This window comes from Nomascus leucogenys, chromosome 1a (assembly GCF_006542625.1).
Source record: "Nomascus leucogenys isolate Asia chromosome 1a, Asia_NLE_v1, whole genome shotgun sequence".
Classification (NCBI taxonomy): Eukaryota; Metazoa; Chordata; class Mammalia; order Primates; family Hylobatidae; genus Nomascus; species Nomascus leucogenys.
The window spans coordinates 6,960,575-6,978,372 of record NC_044381.1 but is presented as its reverse complement, the minus strand read 5'-3'; the positions used below and the strand labels follow the sequence as shown (position 1 = coordinate 6,978,372).

The following is a 17,798-nucleotide window of genomic DNA, read 5'->3' as shown; positions in this document are numbered from 1 at the left end:
ATCCCATTACTGGGTATATACCCAAAGGATTATAAATCATGCTGCTTTAAAGACACATGCACACGTATGTTTATTGCCGCACTATTCACAATAGCAAAGACTTGGAACCAACCCAAATGTCCATCAATGATAGACTGGATTAAGAAAATGTGGCACATATACACCATGGAATACTTTGCAGCCATAAAAAAGGATGAGTTCATGTCCTTTGTAGGGACATGGATGAAGCTGGAAACCATCATTCTCAGCAAACTATCACAAGACAAAAATCAAACACCGCATGTTCTCACTCATTGGTGGGAATTGAACAATGAGAACCCATGGACACAGGAAGGGGAACATCACACACCAGGGACTGTCGTGGGGTGGGGGAGGGGGGAGGGATAGCATTAGGAGATATACCCAATGTAAATGATGAGTTAATGAGTGCAGCTTACCAACATGGCACATGTATACATATGTAACAAACCTGCATGTCGTGCAAATGTACCCTAGAACTTAAAGTATAATTTAAAAAAAGGAATTTCAGAATATTGAGTCATCATATAATAAAATCATTATAGTCTCACATACATTTGGAAAATATACTTTATTCAATACTATAAACAATGTAATAGATATATTTGATTATTTAATAATCATTTTAAGTTTATCGTACAGATGCACATGTCAATAATTAGTGTTTTTCAGATGGAATGATATACATTCTGCTTTTATTTTTATCTCTTTGGTAACAATTATTGACAAAACAATGAAACAAAGATATATTGTTTTACAGTTGTAATACCCTTGTATGTTAATTCTCAGCCTCTTTTATCTTATATTCTACCAGCACTTACATCTAATAGGTCTCAATAAAGTAGAAATTTAAAATTGTGTACTTTCAGAAAAGGTCATATTTCATAAAGATTCTGTTACTATGTTAGTCATTTATCATAAGTGTTAAGTCTAAGAAAAGTTGTAATAGAAATTGCTAAGAGTTTAAAATAAAAACTATTCCTTTAGTAGTTAAAAAATGTTATTATATGGTTGAGTATAAATTTTATTGCCCCAGTGACAGTAAAACAAAGATGTTTAGCAAAAAATTATTGCCATTAATAGCTTTATCTAAAATTCTACAACAGACAAAGCAGAATAAAAGTTTTGGCATCCAGAGGTCAGGTGATACAGAAATGAAGTTCAGCGGGTGCAAAAGATATATCAAGGGCATGGTAGTTAAAAGAAACGAAAAGAGACAGATGTCAAATGAATATTCCACAGTAAGCAGTGTTATCAGGAAGCTGGAATACAAAAAGACTTGTGCACATGGGAAACAAGGATTAGAAGCAACTTTGCCCAATGTGACAGTGAGTATATTAAAAGACATAGGTCCCTGGAAGCCAGGGTCAGAAGGGATGGTAGGCCATGAATATGAGGGACAATCAGTTACTGAAATTTTAATGTTAATTCAGTGTCTCATCTAGGCTCTGGTAGGTTAGAAGATTTCTGGCCTTACCATGGTAGTTGGATTATATGGTACTTGGATGCTCTAAAACATGTTGTGACTCAGTACTCTTTAAAAAAAAAAAAAGTTTTAGCATGTTACATATTCCTAATAAGTGAAATTTTATGTCTGAACTAAAATTTACTTCACTTCCTCATGTAAGAATGCCTTGCTTAAACTCAGTATATAAAAATCAGAATTTTAAAAATTAAACAATTAGAAATTAAGTTATTCACTTTATAAATACTGGATTTTTTTTTTAATTTTTCAATTATCTTTACTTTTTCACACATTTATGTTACCTGGCTTGCCATGTGGGCCTTTGAAGTTCCATATCCCTGGACAGTAAGGGAGAGCTGCTCTGAGTGTTGCCTAAGACATCTACAAACAAACCTGGTGTTTTATTCCAGTTGAAAAAATGATAATTCTGTGAAGCATCTGGTTTTCTTTTTACTAGCAGCTCTAGTGTTTGAGCCTATCGTTTGGAACTGAGGAAAATTATTTCTCTAAGTAGCTCTTTAAAATGGATCCCTGTCTATAGAGAGACTTAAGCTATGGCTCTTTCTCTCTTCAGTGGCCTTAGCTCTAAATATGAAGTTCTTTCTGGACTGAAACTAGAGAAAAGTAAAGGTCAGACTGTATCTCTTTAGAATGTTGACACTTTCTTTACCAATACCCTATTTAATATACTGATACTTGTATTGAATATGCAGTTATACAGAGGGAAATAAAAGAAAAACTGGAGGATTAGAAAAAATATTTTTATACATAATAGGGAAAACATTCCACGCGGGCTAAGCACTCTTCATTTCCCTTAGATGTCACCTGTCTCTTTCTTTATCTCTCATTCCTTCTCCAGTGGTAGCATTTGGGTACTCAACCCAAGACCCACAAATTTCCATCAACTAAGTTTCAGAGAGCTTAAACAAGATATTCTCAGTACATAAATTCTCACAACAGTCTACTTTAATCAGAGCAAGATGATTATCCTTTACACCTATAAACACTCCAGGATCAGTCTTGCATTCAAATGAAACACAGTTGGAGGGCCTATTATGAACGACAAAGAAGGCCTGGTCTGGCAGTGGTTTTTCACACTTATGGAGCTGAGGAAACAAGAGAGAAAGCAATCCATAAGTGAACGGGAAGTTCAGAGTCAACTTTACCTGCCTGTATTGGAAACTAAAGGGGAATACTTATTTATGACTTGATATTTCTAGCAAGCTTACTTAGTGAGTTGTGGAGGGAAGAGGGGGAGAAGTGAGTAGAGGGCCAGAGGGGTGGGGGGTGGATTTGATTTGATTCACTGATAGTCAACATAGAGAGGCAGTATGGATTAGGGTGATTTGATTTGGATGCAACAGTTCTGGATTTGTACCCTTTTTTGACATGTACTATCTCTGAGACCTTGGGCATGTTGCTTTATCTCTCAAGCCTCATTTTTTTAGTCTAACCAGTTTTCTAGATCAGTCAATCCTCAAAATATCTACAGATATTTTGTGAGTAAATATAAGTGATTATTATTTTGAGGCACTAAGTTTTGGGATGGTTTGTTACATAGCAACAGTTGACCAATACAACAACTCCATTGTAGAGTTACTGTGAGTATTAAATAAAATAATATTTGTAAAACATTTAGCACAGTGCTTGCTATATAATAGAGCTCAGTCTAAGTAGCTCTATTATTGAGTAGTTATACATGCCAAACACTAGATTATATATGTTTAGGAATGTTTTGGTTAGGAAGATGCTGGTTACTATCCACTGTTTATGTTAATAAGACCTTACATGGCTGTGTTAGTTAGCTTTATAATTTTGTGTATTTATATAATTTATCTTCTATATTATGCTCTCTTCTGTTTTCTTCCATGCCTCTACCTTTGGCTTGTTTGTCAAAATAGTTATAATTACACATCATGACCAACGTAATAATGCCATTTGCTAACTAAAGAAGAATATGCAATTAATTCTGTGTTCAGAATGTAGATGTTAGGTTATTTATAAATCTTGGCACAAGGAAACGCTTATGACTCTCCATTAAGCAGGCTCAGAATGGAAAATTATTTTTTTGTATTTGTTTAAGAAAACGATATTATACAAAGAAATGTTTCCTAGAGGAACATAGTAGTTCCTAAAGCCAAATAGAAAGGATTTGAGATCATTCTATGTAACAGTGCTTCTCAAACTTTAAGGCACATATGAATTTCCTGGAGATTTATTAAAATATACTGATTCTGATTTATTTCTGGAGGGCTTGGAATCCTCCATTTCTAACAAGCTCCCAGGTGATGCTCTGCTGCTGGCAGAGAGCAACTTTCAATAGCAAAGCCATACATGCCACTTTCCTTCCTTCCTTACTCTAGAAGCAAGTCATTTGTAGTAAGTGATTGTGCTTTATATACAATAGCACACAAAAAAATCCTTCTGCAAAATACCCCAACACCCAAATCTACACAAGTTGGTGGAGTCATTCATGACAGTTCTGTAATCATATATATAGATATAGATATAGATATAGATAAATTTTTTTTTTTTACCTCCACAGAGTGCTCCTTGTTGTTGGCATGCAACCAGAAGTCTTTTGTAGGACTCAGGGTTACCATTAACATCTTACCATCAACACCATCACCTTACAATTAAGAACGTATAAATGATAAAGTTAAGAACTGTAACTCATCTTTATTTAAATGAATTCAACACCCAGGAAAAGAGTCTAAGATTACATAAAATAATTACTTCATTCACTAACAGGTATCTTAGAAGTATTTGTACCCAAATTCAAGAGGCACTAATAAGTGGAGGGTACTTATAAACCGGAGAGAAATTAGTTTTCTTATATGCTTTTTAATTGGAGAGTTGTGACCCTAATGGGTACTTCTCTGGGCATCAGCTTTCCAGTCTGCATGTAAAGCCACTCATAGTGTCCCCCAATATTCATTCCTCTTTTGGGATAGTAATAGAACATTCCCCAGCTTGCCTTCTTATGGCTAAGTGTAGTAATACAACTGAGTTCTGACCAATGTGAGATAAGAGGAAGTGTTAGGTGCAACTTCTAGGTTGTACCCTTAAAGGGAAATAGAATGCATGCATCTATTTTTCTGTGTCCTGCTGACCAGGCATTGTCATGCTCCCAAGTACTCTTGAACCATGTAGATGTTGGCAGAACCACAAGATAGAAGGAGATGGGTTTCCTGGACAACTTTTTGAGCCATTCCAGCCCTGGCTAAGACAGAAAGTTTTATCTAGCATAAACCACTCTTGTTTTGGATCTGTATTAAGTGTAACCAAAACTTTATCCTAACATTTAAGCTGTAAAATGGATGAGAATGCATCCTCTGAGAATCTAAGGTTTTACCATGAGCTTGGGTTGGAGATAACCTTCTGAGACTATCTTTTTTCCTATGGGGCAAAGAGGATTTTTTTGGATTTATCTTTACCCCATACTTAAGAATTCAAGCACTATAGCTACCCAGTCCTCCAAATTACCTGATTCGCTTGAGGGGTGTTGAGACTCATAGTAACTCAGTAACACCTTATCTGAAAGAGAATGCATAAAATCCCTCTGGTGAGATACAATTTTGTTAAGTTTTCAGTTCCAACACATACATAACATCAGAAAATATCCTCCCCTTTTATTATATATCAATAAAAGCAAATCTTTTGTGGTTTTGAGAAAGGTCTCAAAAATGCACGAATATGCTCTGATGAATTCTCCAATATAGTTGTTATTAAAATATTTAAAATATTTTTCATAGCAGTGGCATAAAGGTTGTACTTTGGCGATACTAACAAGGCTAGAAAGATCTAGTGGATAATTTCGAGAGAGCAAATACATGTGGCCCCTCTTTCCATCTTTCACGACAGATACTACATTTCAATGTCAGCATTCTTCTCTGATGAACCTGACAAAGCTTCTGAATCCATCTTAACATAGAAGTGGATTCAGGCATCCACTGCCAATGCATTAGAGTTAGCCCACAGCATGATCTGTTTGCCATGTCTAAGTTAATCCATTGTTTAAAGTTTGGTAGATTTATTTAAATGTTTTACTTTTATTAGTCATTATTACCTCATTATAGAAAAAGAAAATAATCTACCTTTCTTTTCATCTTTTTTCAAGTCTTCAACATATATCTCATAACCTTCATCCTCCAAAGCAAAAGTAATGGATTGATCGTTGTATGTGCTTAGAGAAGCGAGACATTCTGTAATAGGTGAAATTCCTGTTGTTAAGAATTCAAAAATTTGTCAGGCACAATTCTTTTGGCAACGTTTTTAAAAAATGCTCCCTCAAAAAACATTTTCGCAATTTGAGTTGCATTTTGTATGTCACTGTTGGCTAGATGAAAGCCTTTGATACAAGTTTTGCATAGCTAAAAGGCTGAGATGTGACTCTTGAATGGGATTAAAGGTGCTAGTGTCCTGCATGAAGGCCCTGGGAGGCCATGTGAGTGTGCTTATGGGAGGATTTGGTGGGGAACAAGAAAATGGAAAGCAACAGACATTGCTTGAGGAAACCTTCACTTCATGACACCACTTGGTCTGGGGACCGTGATAAAGAAGGGACTGTATTTTGATAGACATGGATAAATAAATGTTCATCTATAAAGTATGGAGTTACCCAGAAGTTTCTGACAGTCCCGGAGAATGCAAATATAAGCCCTGTTCTCTCCTCTGGCTAAATAACAGGGACACTTAGTGCAGTGCTCCCAACTTTTAAAAAGTGTCAAAATACCCATAGAAAATGACAATATTTTTATAGCCCGCTGGGGTAAACTGGAGCAGATTTAGGGACTACTTAGATGGGGCCTGGAAAAAATTAGTATACAAAATATTAAGAAGAATGTTACATGCTGAATTTGTACATGAACTTCTAAAGTAAGTGATTTAGAAATACTTAATGAGAAACTTCAGTGTTGCTTTTGGGAATTTAGGACATTTATAGCAGGAATAATGCTTGAAATGTCAACTGCAATTTCCAGATAAAGTTTTTTGTTTTTTTGTTTGTTTTTTTTTTTTTTTCTGAGACAGCTGCTCTTGTTGCCCAGGCGAGACTGCCCTGGCATGATCTCGGCTCACTGCAACCTCTGTCAGGGTTCAAGCAATTCTTGTGCCTCAGCCTCACAAGTAGCTGGGATTACAGGAGCACACCACCACAACCGACAAATTTTTGTATTTTTAGTAGAGACAGGGTTTCGCCATGTTGGCCAGGCTGGTGTTGAACTCCTGACCTCAGGTGATCCATCAACCTTGGCCTCCCAAAGTGCTGGGATTACAGGTGTGAGCCACCACACCTGGCCAAGTTTTTTTTTTTAATGATGATCTCTTCATTTCTTGAAGTCATCATCAACTTGGAACCTTATACAGGGATGTGATAAAATTTAAAACCATCTTAACTACTACTTAAAATGTATAAAGTGTTAGAATTATATTTAAAAATATAATAACTCTTTTCTTCTTTTCTTTTTCTTTTTTTTTTTTTTTTTGAGACGGAGTCTTGCTCTGTCACCCAGGCTGGAGTGCAGTGGCGCAACCTTGGCTCACTGCAAGCTCCGCCTCCCGGGTTCCCGCCATTCTCCTGCCTCAGCCTCTCTGAGTAGCTGGGACTACAGGCGCCCGCCACCACGTCCGGCTAATTTTTGTGTATATTTAGTAGAGACGGCGTTTCACCGTGGTCTCGATCTCCTGACCTCGTGATCCGCCCACCTTGGCCTCCCAAAGTGCTGGGATTACAAGTGTGAGCCACCACACCTGGCCGAAAAAATATAATAACTCTTTTCTTTTTTTTTTTTTATTATACTTTAGGTTTTAGGGTACATGTGCACAATGTGCAGATTTGTTACATATGTATCCATGTGCCATGTTGATTTCCTGCACCCATTAACTCATCATTTAGCATTAGGTATATCTCCTAATGCTGTCCCTCCCCCCTCCCCCCACCCCACAACAGTCCCCGGAGTGTGATGTTCCCCTTCCTGTGTCCATGAGTTCTCATTGTTCAATTCCCACCTATGAGTGAGAACATGCGGTGTTTGGGTTTTTGTCCTTGCGATAGTTTACTGAGAATGATGTTTTCCAGTTTCATCCATGTCCCTACAAAGGACACGAACTCATCATTTTTTATGGCTGCATAGTATTCCATGGTGTATATGTGCCACATTTTCTTAATCCAGTCTATTGTTGTTGGACATTTGGGTTGGTTCCAAGTCTTTGCTATTGTGAATAGTGCCGCAATAAACATACATGTGCATGTGTCTTTATAGCAGCATGATTTATAGTCCTTTGGGTATATACCCAGTAATGGGATGGCTGGGTCAAATGGTATTTCTAGTTCTAGATCCCTGAGGAATCGCCACACTGACTTCCACAATGGTTGAACTACTTTACAGTCCCACCAACAGTGTAAAAGTGTTCCTATTTCTCCACATCCTCTCCAGCACCTGTTGTTTCCTGCTTTTTTAATGATGGCCATTCTAACTGGTGTGATATGGTATCTCACTGTGGTTTTGATTTGCATTTCTCTGATAGCCAGAGATGATGAGCATTTCTTCATGTGTTTTTTGGCTGTATAAATGTCTTCTTTTGAGAAGTGTCTGTTCATGTCCTTTGCCCACTTTTTGATGGGGTTGTTTGTTTTTTTCTTGTAAATTTATTTGAGTTCATTGTAGATTCTGGATATTAGCCCTTTGTCAGATGGGTAGGTTGCAAAAATTTTCTCCCATTCTGTAGGTTGCCTGTTCACTCTGATGGTAGTTTCTTTTGCTGTGCAGAAGCTCTTTAGTTTAATGAGATCCCATTTGTCAATTTTGGCTTTTGTTGCCATTGCTTTTGGTGTTTTAGACATGAAGTCCTTGCCCATGCCTATGTCCTGAATGGTATTGCCTAGGTTTTCTTGTAGGATTTTAATGGTTTTAGGTCTAACATTTAAGTCTTTAATCCATCTTGAATTAATTTTTGTATAAGGTGTAAGGAAGGGATCCAGTTTCAGCTTTCTACATATGGCTAGCCAGTTTTCCCAGCACCATTTATTAAATAGGGAATCCTTTCCCCATTTCTTGTTTTTGTCAGGTTTGTCAAAGATCAGATAGTTGTAGCTATGCGGCATCATTTCTGAGGGCTCTGTTCTGTTCCATTGATCTATGTCTCTGTTGTGGTACCAGTACCATGCTGTTTTGGTTACTGTAGCCTTGTAGTATAGTTTAAAGTCAGGTAGCGTGATGCCTCCAGCTTTGTTCTTTTGGCTTAGGATTGACTTGGCGATGCGGGCTCTTTTTTGGTTCCATATGAACTTTAAAGTAGTTTTTTCCAATTCTGTGAAGAAAGTCATTGGTAGCTTGATGGGGATGGCATTGAATCTATAAATTACCTTGGGCAGTATGGCCATTTTCATGATATTGATTCTTCCAACCCATGAGCATGGAATGTTCTTCCATTTGTTTGTATCCTCTTTTATTTCATTGAGCAGTGGTTTGTAGTTCTCCTTGAAGAGGTCCTTCACATCCCTTGTAAGTTGGATTCCTAGGTATTTTATTCTCTTTGAAGCAATTGTGAATGGGAGTTCACTCATGATTTGGCTCTCTGTTTGTCTGTGATTGGTGTACAAGAATGCTTGTGATTTTTGTACATTGATTTTGTATCCTGAGACTTTGCTCAAGTTGCTAATCAGCTTAAGGAGATTTTGGGCTGAGACAATGGGGTTTTCTAGATATACAATCATGTCATCTGCAAACAGGGACAATTTGACTTCCTCTTTTCCTAATTGAATACCCTTTATTTCCTTCTCCTGCCTGATTGCTCTGGCCAGAACTTCCAGCACTATGTTGAATAGGAGTGGTGAGAGAGGGCATCCCTGTCTTATGCCAGTTTTCAGAGGGAATGCTTTCAGTTTTTGCCCATTCAGTATGATATTGGCTGTGGGTTTGTCGTAGATAGCTCTTATTATTTTGAGATACGTCCCATCAATACCTAATTTATTGAGAGTTTTTAGCATGAAGGGTTGTTGAATTTTGTCAAAGGCCTTTTCTGCATCTATTGAGATAATCATGTGGTTTTTGTCTTTGGTTCTGTTTATATGCTGGATTACATTTATTGATTTGCGTATGTTGAACCAGCCTTGCATCCCAGGGAAGAAGCCCACTTGATTATGGTGGATAAGCTTTTTGATGTGCTGCTGGATTCGGTTTGCCAGTATTTTATTGAGGATTTTTGCATCAATGTTCATCAAGGATATTGGTCTGAAATTCTCTTTTTCGGTTATGTCTCTGCCAGGCTTTGGTATCAGGACGATGCTGGCTTCATAAAATGTGTTAGGGAGGATTCCCTCTTTTTCTATCGATTGGAATAGTTTCAGAAGGAATGGTACCAGTTCCTCCTTGTACCTCTGGTCGAATTCAGCTGTGAATCCATCAGGTCCTGGACTCTTTTTGGTTGGTAAGCTATTGATTATTGCCACAATTTCAGAACCTGTTATTGGTCTATTCAGAGATTCAACTTCTTCCTGGTTTAGTCTCGGGAGGGTGTATTTGTCAAGGAATTTATCCATTTCTTCTAGATTTTCTAGTTTATTTGCATAGAGGTGTTTGTAGTATTCTCTGATGGTAGATTGTATTTCTGTGGGATCGGTGGTGATATCCCCTTTTTCGTTTTTTATTGCATCTATTTGATTCTTCTCTCTTTTCTTCTTTATTAGTCTTGCTAGCGGTCTATCAATTTTGTTGATCTTTTCAAAAAACCAGCTCCTGGATTCATTAATTTTTTGAAGGGTTTTTTGTGTCTCTATTTCCTTCAGTTCTGCTCTGATTTTAGTTATTTCTAGCCTTCTGCTAGCTTTTGAATGTGTTTGCTCTTGCTTTTCTAGTTCTTTTAATTGTGATGTTAGGGTGTCCATTTTGGATCTTTCCTGCTTTCTCTTGTGGGCATTTAGTGCTATAAATTTCCCTCTACACACTGCTTTGAATGTGTCCCAGAGATTCTGGTATGTTGTGTCTTTGTTCTCGTTGGTTTCAAAGAACATCTTTATTTCTGCCTTCATTTCATTATGTACCCAATAGTCATTCAGGAGCAGGTTGTTCAGTTTCCATGTAGTTGAGCGGTTTTGAGTGAGTTTCTTAATCCTGAGTTCTAGTTTGATTGCACTGTGGTCTGAGAGACAGTTTGTTATAATTTCTATTCTTTTAGATTTGCTGAGGAGAGCTTTACTTCCAACTATGTGGTCAATTTTGGAATAGGTGTGGTGTGGTGCTGAAAGAAATGTATATTCTGTTGATTTGGGGTGGAGAGTTCTGTAGATGTCTATTAGGTCCACTTTATGTAGAGCTGAGTTCAATTCCTGGATATCCTTGTTAACTTTCTGTCTTGTTGATCTGTCTAATGTTGACAGTGGGATGTTAAAATCTCCCATTATTATTGTGTGGGAGTTTAAGTCCCTTTGTAGGTCACTCAGGACTTGCTTTATGAATCTGGGTGCTCCTGTGTTGGGTGCATATATATTTAGGATAGTTAACTCTTCTTGTTGAATTGATCCCTTTACCATTATGTAATGGCCTTCTTTGTCTCTTTTGATCTTTGTTGGTTTAAAGTCTATTTTATCAGAGACTAGGATTGCAACCCCTGCCTTTTTTTGTTTTCCAGTTGCTTGATAGATCTTCCTCCATCCCTTTATTTTGAGTCTATGTGTGTCTCTGCACGTGAGATGGGTTTCCTGAATACAGCACACTGATGGGTCCTGACTCCTTATCGAGTTTGCCAGTCTGTGTCTTCTAATTGGAGCATTTAGCCCATTTACATTTAACGTTAATATTATTATGTGTGAATCTGATCCTGTCATTATGATGTTAGTTGGTTATTTTGCTCGTTAGTTGCTGCAGTTTCTTCCTAGCCTCGATGGTCTTTACAATTTGGCGTGTTTTTGCAGTGGCTGGTACCGGTTGTTCCTTTCCATGTTTAGTGCTTCCTTCAGGAGCTCTTTTAGGGCAGGCCTGGTGGTGACAAAATCACTCAGCATTTGCTTGTCTGTAAAGTATTTTATTTCTCCTTCAGTTATGAAGCTTAGTTTGGCTGGATAGGAAATTCTGGGTTGAAAATTCTTTAAGAATGTTGAATATCGGCCCCCACTTTCTTCTGGCTTGTAGAGTTTCTGCCGAGAGATCAGCTGTTAGTCTGATGGGCTTCCCTTTGTGGGTAACCCGACCTTTCTCTCTGGCTGCCCTTAACATTTTTTCCTTCATTTCAACTTTGGTGAATCTGACAATTATGTGTCTTGGAGTTGCTCTTCTCGAGGAGCATCTTTGTGGCGTTCTCTGTATTTCCTGAATCTGAATGTTGGCCTGCCTTGCTAGATTGGGGAAGTTCTCCTGGATAATATCTTGCAGAGTGTTTTCCAACTTGGTTCCATTCTCCCCATCATTTTCAGGTACACCAATCAGACGTAGGTTTGGTCTTTTCACATAGTCCCAAATTTCTTGGAGGCTTTGTTCATTTCTTTTTATTCTTTTTTCTCTAAACTTCCCTTCTCTCTTCATTTCATTCATTTCATCTTCCATCAGCGATACCCTTTCTTCCAGTTGATCACATCTGCTACTGAGGCTTCTGCAATCTTCGCGTAGTTCTCGAAACTTGGCTTTCAGCTCCATCAGCTCCTTGAAGCCCTTCTCTCCATTGGTTATTCTAGTTATCCATTCTTCTAATTTTTTTTCAAAGTTTTTAACTTCTTTGCTATTGTTTTGAATGTCCTCTCATAGCTCAGAGTAGTTTGATCGTCTGAAGCCTTCTTCTCTCAACTCATCAAAGTCATCCTCCATCCAGCTTTGTTCCGTTGCTGGTGAGGAACTGCGTTCCTTTGGAGGAGGAGAGGTGCTCTGCTTTTTAGAGTTTCCAGTTTTTCTGCTCTGTTTTTTCCCCATCTTTGTGGTTTTGTCTACTTTTTGTCTTTGATGATGGTGATGTACAGATGGGTTTTTGGTGTGGATGTCCTTTCTGTTTGTTAGTTTTCCTTCTACCAGACAGGCCCCTCAGCTGCAGGTCTGTTGGAGTTTACTAGAGGTCCACTCCAGACCCTGTTTGGCTGGGTGTCAGCAGCGGTGGCTGCAGAACAGCGGATTTTCATGAGACCACAAATTCAGCTGTCTGATAGTTCCTCTGAAAGTTTTGTCTCAGAGGAGTACCCGGCTGAATGAGGTGTCAGTCTGTCCCTACTGGGGGGGTGCCTCCCAGTTAGGCTGCTCAGGGGTGAGGGACCCACTTTAGGAGGCAGTCTGTCCGTTCTCAGATCTCCAGCTGCGTGCTGGGAGAACCACTACTCTCTTCAAAGCTGTCAGTCAGACAGGGACATTTAAGTCTGTGGAGGTTCCTGCTGGGTTTTTGTTTGTGTGTGCCCTGCCCCCAGAGGTGGAGCCTACAGAGGCAGGCAGGCCTCCTTGAGCTGTGGTGGGCTCCACCCAGTTCGAGCTTCCTGGCTGCTTTGTTTACCTAAGCAAGCCTGGGCAATGGTGGGCACCCCTCCCCCAGCCTCGCTGCCGCCTTGCAGGTTGATCTCAGACTGCTGTGCTAGCAATCAGTGAGACTCCGTGGGCATAGGACCCTCCGAGCCAGGTGCGGGACACAATCTCCTAGTGTGCCGTTTTCCAGGCCCGTTGGGAAAGCGCAGTATTAGGATGGGACTGACCCGATATTCCAGGTGCCGTCTGTTTCCCCTTTCTTTGACTAGGAAAGGGAACTCCCTGACCCCTTGCACTTCCCGAGTGAGGCAATGCCTCGCCCTGCTTCGGCTCGTGCACAGTGCACTTCACCGACTGTCCTGCACCCACTGTTAGGCACTCCCTAGTGAGATGAAACCGGTACCTCAAGCAGAAATGCAGAAATCACCCATCTTCTGTGTCACTGGGGCTGGGAGCTGGAGACAGGAGCTGTTCCTATTCGGCCATCTTGGCTCCACCGCCAATAACTCTTTTCTTTCATGGTCAAAATGTTGAAATTTGGGGGGAAAATGTGTTTTTTTTTTCCCAAAAGATAAAATATTTTCACCACAACTAATGACCACAGGATTCCAATCCATGGCAAGTATTTTAAAATAATGATGGAGTGCTAACTAGAGAATGCATGTGCATTATTAGAACAGCTACCTTGCGCCTGCTTTGGATACTATTAGATGGGTACATCAGCTGCAAATGGGCAGAAGTTTCTGGTACACGTTAAAGACACAGACTTGGGACTGCTACCTGGAGTAGCACTTTCCGGGGTCCTGTGTCATACCTCCCTCCTCACTCCCACATCACCCCTGTAACCAGTCATACCTGTAACACTTGAATCGTGAAGTGCTCTAGTATATTTCTGGACCCCTGATATACCAAAGGCAAAGCATTCCACCGTAGACTGCTGTTGACAGGCAGCGAGTACCAGATGTCTTTTGTGCTTTCTACCTGCAGACCGGATGGGATTAGGGATGGACGATCAATCCCCACTCTGCACAAACACCCCTTTGAGGATTCCCAGTTAAGGTGGCTTGCTGAGAGTAGTGATTGACTCCAGGGCTTTAGCCACTCCATGGTCCAAAAGGGATTGATACCTCTTGGCACACTTATTCCCCAGTAGAAGCACACTCATTAGAGATCAGGAGGAAGAAAACTAGTCACCCACAGTCTCAACACCCAAAAGGCAAGCACTATTAACACTTAAACCTATTTCCTTTAAATTAAAAAAATCACTTAAAAATATTGTAAACGTATTTACACATAGTTGTGTATCTTTTGTTTTCACTTAACATTATAACATAATCATTTCTCTCATGCTGTTGAACATTCTTTATATGCCCTTTTAAAAATAGCTAAAAACCAGTTCATCATCCTTAATACTTTCCAAAAAGAACCTTGGAGTGAGGAAAAATAATTGCATATTTAGATGTGGTAAGTGAAGGCAAATAGATACTTATCACTATTGCCAGAGAATGTACGGTTCCCCTTACCTGTTTTCAGTGAAGGCCGTTTGGTGATTTCTCTCCTAAAGTAACAGGCCTCCTTTTTTATCGTAAGGCCAGAGCGGAGCTTCATAAAGTACGTGTGGCAAACTTCTTTGGTCTTCTGTTGGGATTCTAAACAATTGAAAAACTTGTGAGACTGTTTCAATCCATTCATCTTTATCCTTTTACAAATCCTGAGTGTAGCAGACCAAGAAAGCAAGTACAGGTTCACAGTATCTTATCAGAAATCCTTAACTCAGCTGTGTTTCAAAATTCAGAGTTTTTCAGATTTCAGGATTGTAATATAGAGCATATACTGTATATATGTGGCACCCCAGAAGAGATGGGGGCAGCACCCCATAATCAAAATTAGTTAATTTTATATTGAAACATAGGAAAATTTACACAAAGTGAAATAAAGACCTCATGTTAGTTCACATCAGGAGTTAACTAAGAAATGAGTTTAGGTCATATTTTGCTGTCAAATAAGTTCTGAAAAACTTTAAGTCTTTAGAAAAAAATTTTGGTTTTCTGAATTCCATATGAGGGAGTGTGAACCTGTATCCAACATATATCAACCTTTGCCTAATTGAGGGGGATCTTTTACTCATATGAAATGTGCAATCTTTTCTCTTTGTCTAGAATATACTTTTAATAATTTTGGAGAGATTGCTGAAGTCTACAAAGGTTATTGATATTAAAATAACTACCATTTACTAAGTGTCTACAGTGGGCCAAACACTGTGCTAATGATTTTACATATGTCACCATTTAATTCTTCATAATAATCTTGCAAGATAGGCATTATTGTCTCCATTTTACAGATGATAATCTGAGGCTCTCAGGAGTCATGACACTTGCCTAAGATTACAGGGCTGGCGAGAAGTTGTGACTGAAGTGTGTCTAAAATCAAATCTATTCTTTCCACCACCATCCACTTACCGCCATCTAAGAAAATGCTACACTGCAATTTGAGGGACTAACAAAATGCAAATTCAAATTAAATCAGTCAAAGTAAAAAAGTTAATTATTCAGTAATTATTTCATTTTGCTAAAGAAAAATCTAAGTCTCAAAAAGAAAATTAAATTTGCTACTAGGAAAATCATAAAAAGTCTTTCAGAATCAGGTAGAAAGGAAAATTATAACACCTGAGTCACAGGATCTCAATTTTTAACATTATGTAGTAAATGAATTATCAAGCAATTTATACAATGAAGTCAAAGTTCAATTAGTCACAGTAATTCAGAAAATAAAATAATTACTTGTGACTTTGGGATTCATTTTATGGATTAAAAAAATTCTCCGAGGATTTGCCTTCCTAAAATAATGCTTTTTAAAGATAAGTGGAAAAGCTTTTATTAGCTATTATTTTGAATTAATCCACATCTTGCTTCCAATTCAGATGAGTACGTAACTTTAACTATCTTCAACTGGTTTAATAAGGGAAGACCATTTAATTATATTCACACCCACTCTGGAACTCTCTACCATTGATTCTCAATTCAGAAATATCAACTGTGGTATCTTGTATTTATATTTTAGTGCTTTTACACTTACAAAGATAATTCATAAAGAAAACTAGTGCCAGAGCCAGCATTGTACTTATTCTCCTGACTAGTAATTTAATACAATACTTTACTGACTGTTGTATTAATTCGTTTTCTGCTATTATCACAGAATACCATAGACTTGGTAATTTATAAAGCAAAGAAATTTGTTGGCCAGGTGCTGTGGCTCACACCTGTAATCCCAGCACTTTGGGAGGCTGAGGCAAGAAAATCGCTTGAGGCTAGGCATTCAAGACCAGCCTGGGCAACACAGTAAGACCGTCTCTACAAAAAATTTAAAAAAAAATAGCTGGGCATGGTGGCCTGCTCCTGTAGTCTCAGCAACTTGGGAGGCTGAGACCAAAGGATTGCTTGAGCCTGGGAGTTTGAGGCTGTAGTGAGCTATAATCATGCCACTGCACTGCAGCCTGGGTGACAGAGTGTGACCCTGTCTCTAAAAAAAGAAAAAAAAGATAGCAATTTATTTCTTACACTTCTAGAGGTAGGCAAATCCAAGAATATTGTGCTGGCACCTGGTGAGGATCATCTGATGGTGGAAGGCAGCAGTGAGTACATAAGTCAGAGAGGAAATCCGGAGAACTCACTTTTATAACAAACCCAGTCTCTTGATAACCAAACCACTCCCATGATAACAGCAGTAATCTGTTCATGATGGTGGAGTTCTCATGACCTAATTACATCTTAAAGATCCAACCTCTCCGGAGGTTGCAGTGAGATGAGATAGTGCCACTGCACTCCAGCCTGGAGAAAGAGCGAGACTCTGTCTCAAAAAAAAAGAAAAAGAAAAAAAGGTCCCACCTCTCAACACTGTTACAATGGTGATTAAATTTTAGCATGAGTTTTGGTGGAAACATTCAAACCATAGCAACTATACCATATTGTCTTTTCAGAGCTAAAAGGCATAATATGATAACTGAAAGAATGCTCACTCCTTATATTCTTTATATTTTAGTCAGCATCACATGGGAACGTGATAGGCATGCCTAATACTGAGTGTGGACTCTGGGGGGACAGGATATCAGTCTTGGGTAGTTAAAAGTGAGGGTCACAATGCTGTGGAAGTACTGAAGATGTAGAAGTCTTTAGGAGATAAGAAGAAAGTTAAAGATGTAGGTGTGGGGGCTAGCATCTAGTAGGACAAGCACTGGTTATAGTTCAAGGATGGGGGTTACTACATTTGAAATACTGAAAACACTTTGCATCAGGAGAATTTTGAAGAACATATGCTTTGGTGTTTTGGGAAGCTGAAAGTGTGAGGGTTGTGTTCTGGAGAGGAAAGTGCAAAGCTGGCATGGACATGTGGACTTTGCAGGAGGGAGCATTCCACTGGGGTCAAAGAGCCAGCTCAAATGTATGTAAGGGCTGTTACCACTTTCCATGTCTCTATCCTGCCTGCTGCCTGAGGGCAATGGCTTAGTATGAATTTTAAGAAAATTACCATAGCTAATTTAATCATAACAGCAGCATGAATCCCTCAGGGATTTCTTGTGAGTAAATAGGAAGGGCCCTGGAAATCTTTCTATAATTCTGCCACTCAGAGAACCAGACTATGGCTGATAGAAACCACAGAGGTGAATCACTGCATCTTTCGTTTCTTCCCCAAGCACTGATTTTACCAAGGTGTCTTCTTACTGCTTACTACCCTTGACTTGTCTGTGGCATTGGACTCTCAGGACCACTTCTTTCTTTGAACCCCTCTTTCCTTATGCCACGTCACCAGTTTCCTTAGGTTCTTCTTGTTTCTCTCTGACTAGTGCACCTTGTCTCTTTGTTAGTTATCCCTCTACTGTCTGC

The 17,798-nt window shown here is 38.9% G+C and overlaps 1 protein-coding gene across 1 annotated transcript in view; it reads right to left on the bottom strand.

The window, feature by feature from the left end:
* Positions 1–570: 570 nt before the first annotated feature.
* IL33 (interleukin 33) overlaps positions 571–17,798 on the bottom strand; it is a 48,965-nt gene continuing 31,737 nt past the window's right edge. The window contains exons 3-8 of the mRNA XM_003273835.2: positions 14,442–14,567; positions 13,774–13,899; positions 5,581–5,706; positions 4,970–5,020; positions 4,021–4,112; positions 571–2,589 (exon numbers count right to left, since the gene is read on the bottom strand). Of these exons, the coding sequence (XP_003273883.1) occupies positions 2,389–2,589; positions 4,021–4,112; positions 4,970–5,020; positions 5,581–5,706; positions 13,774–13,899; positions 14,442–14,567 (722 nt within the window). The 3' untranslated portion in view covers positions 571–2,388. The remainder of the gene's footprint in view (positions 2,590–4,020; positions 4,113–4,969; positions 5,021–5,580; positions 5,707–13,773; positions 13,900–14,441; positions 14,568–17,798) is intronic.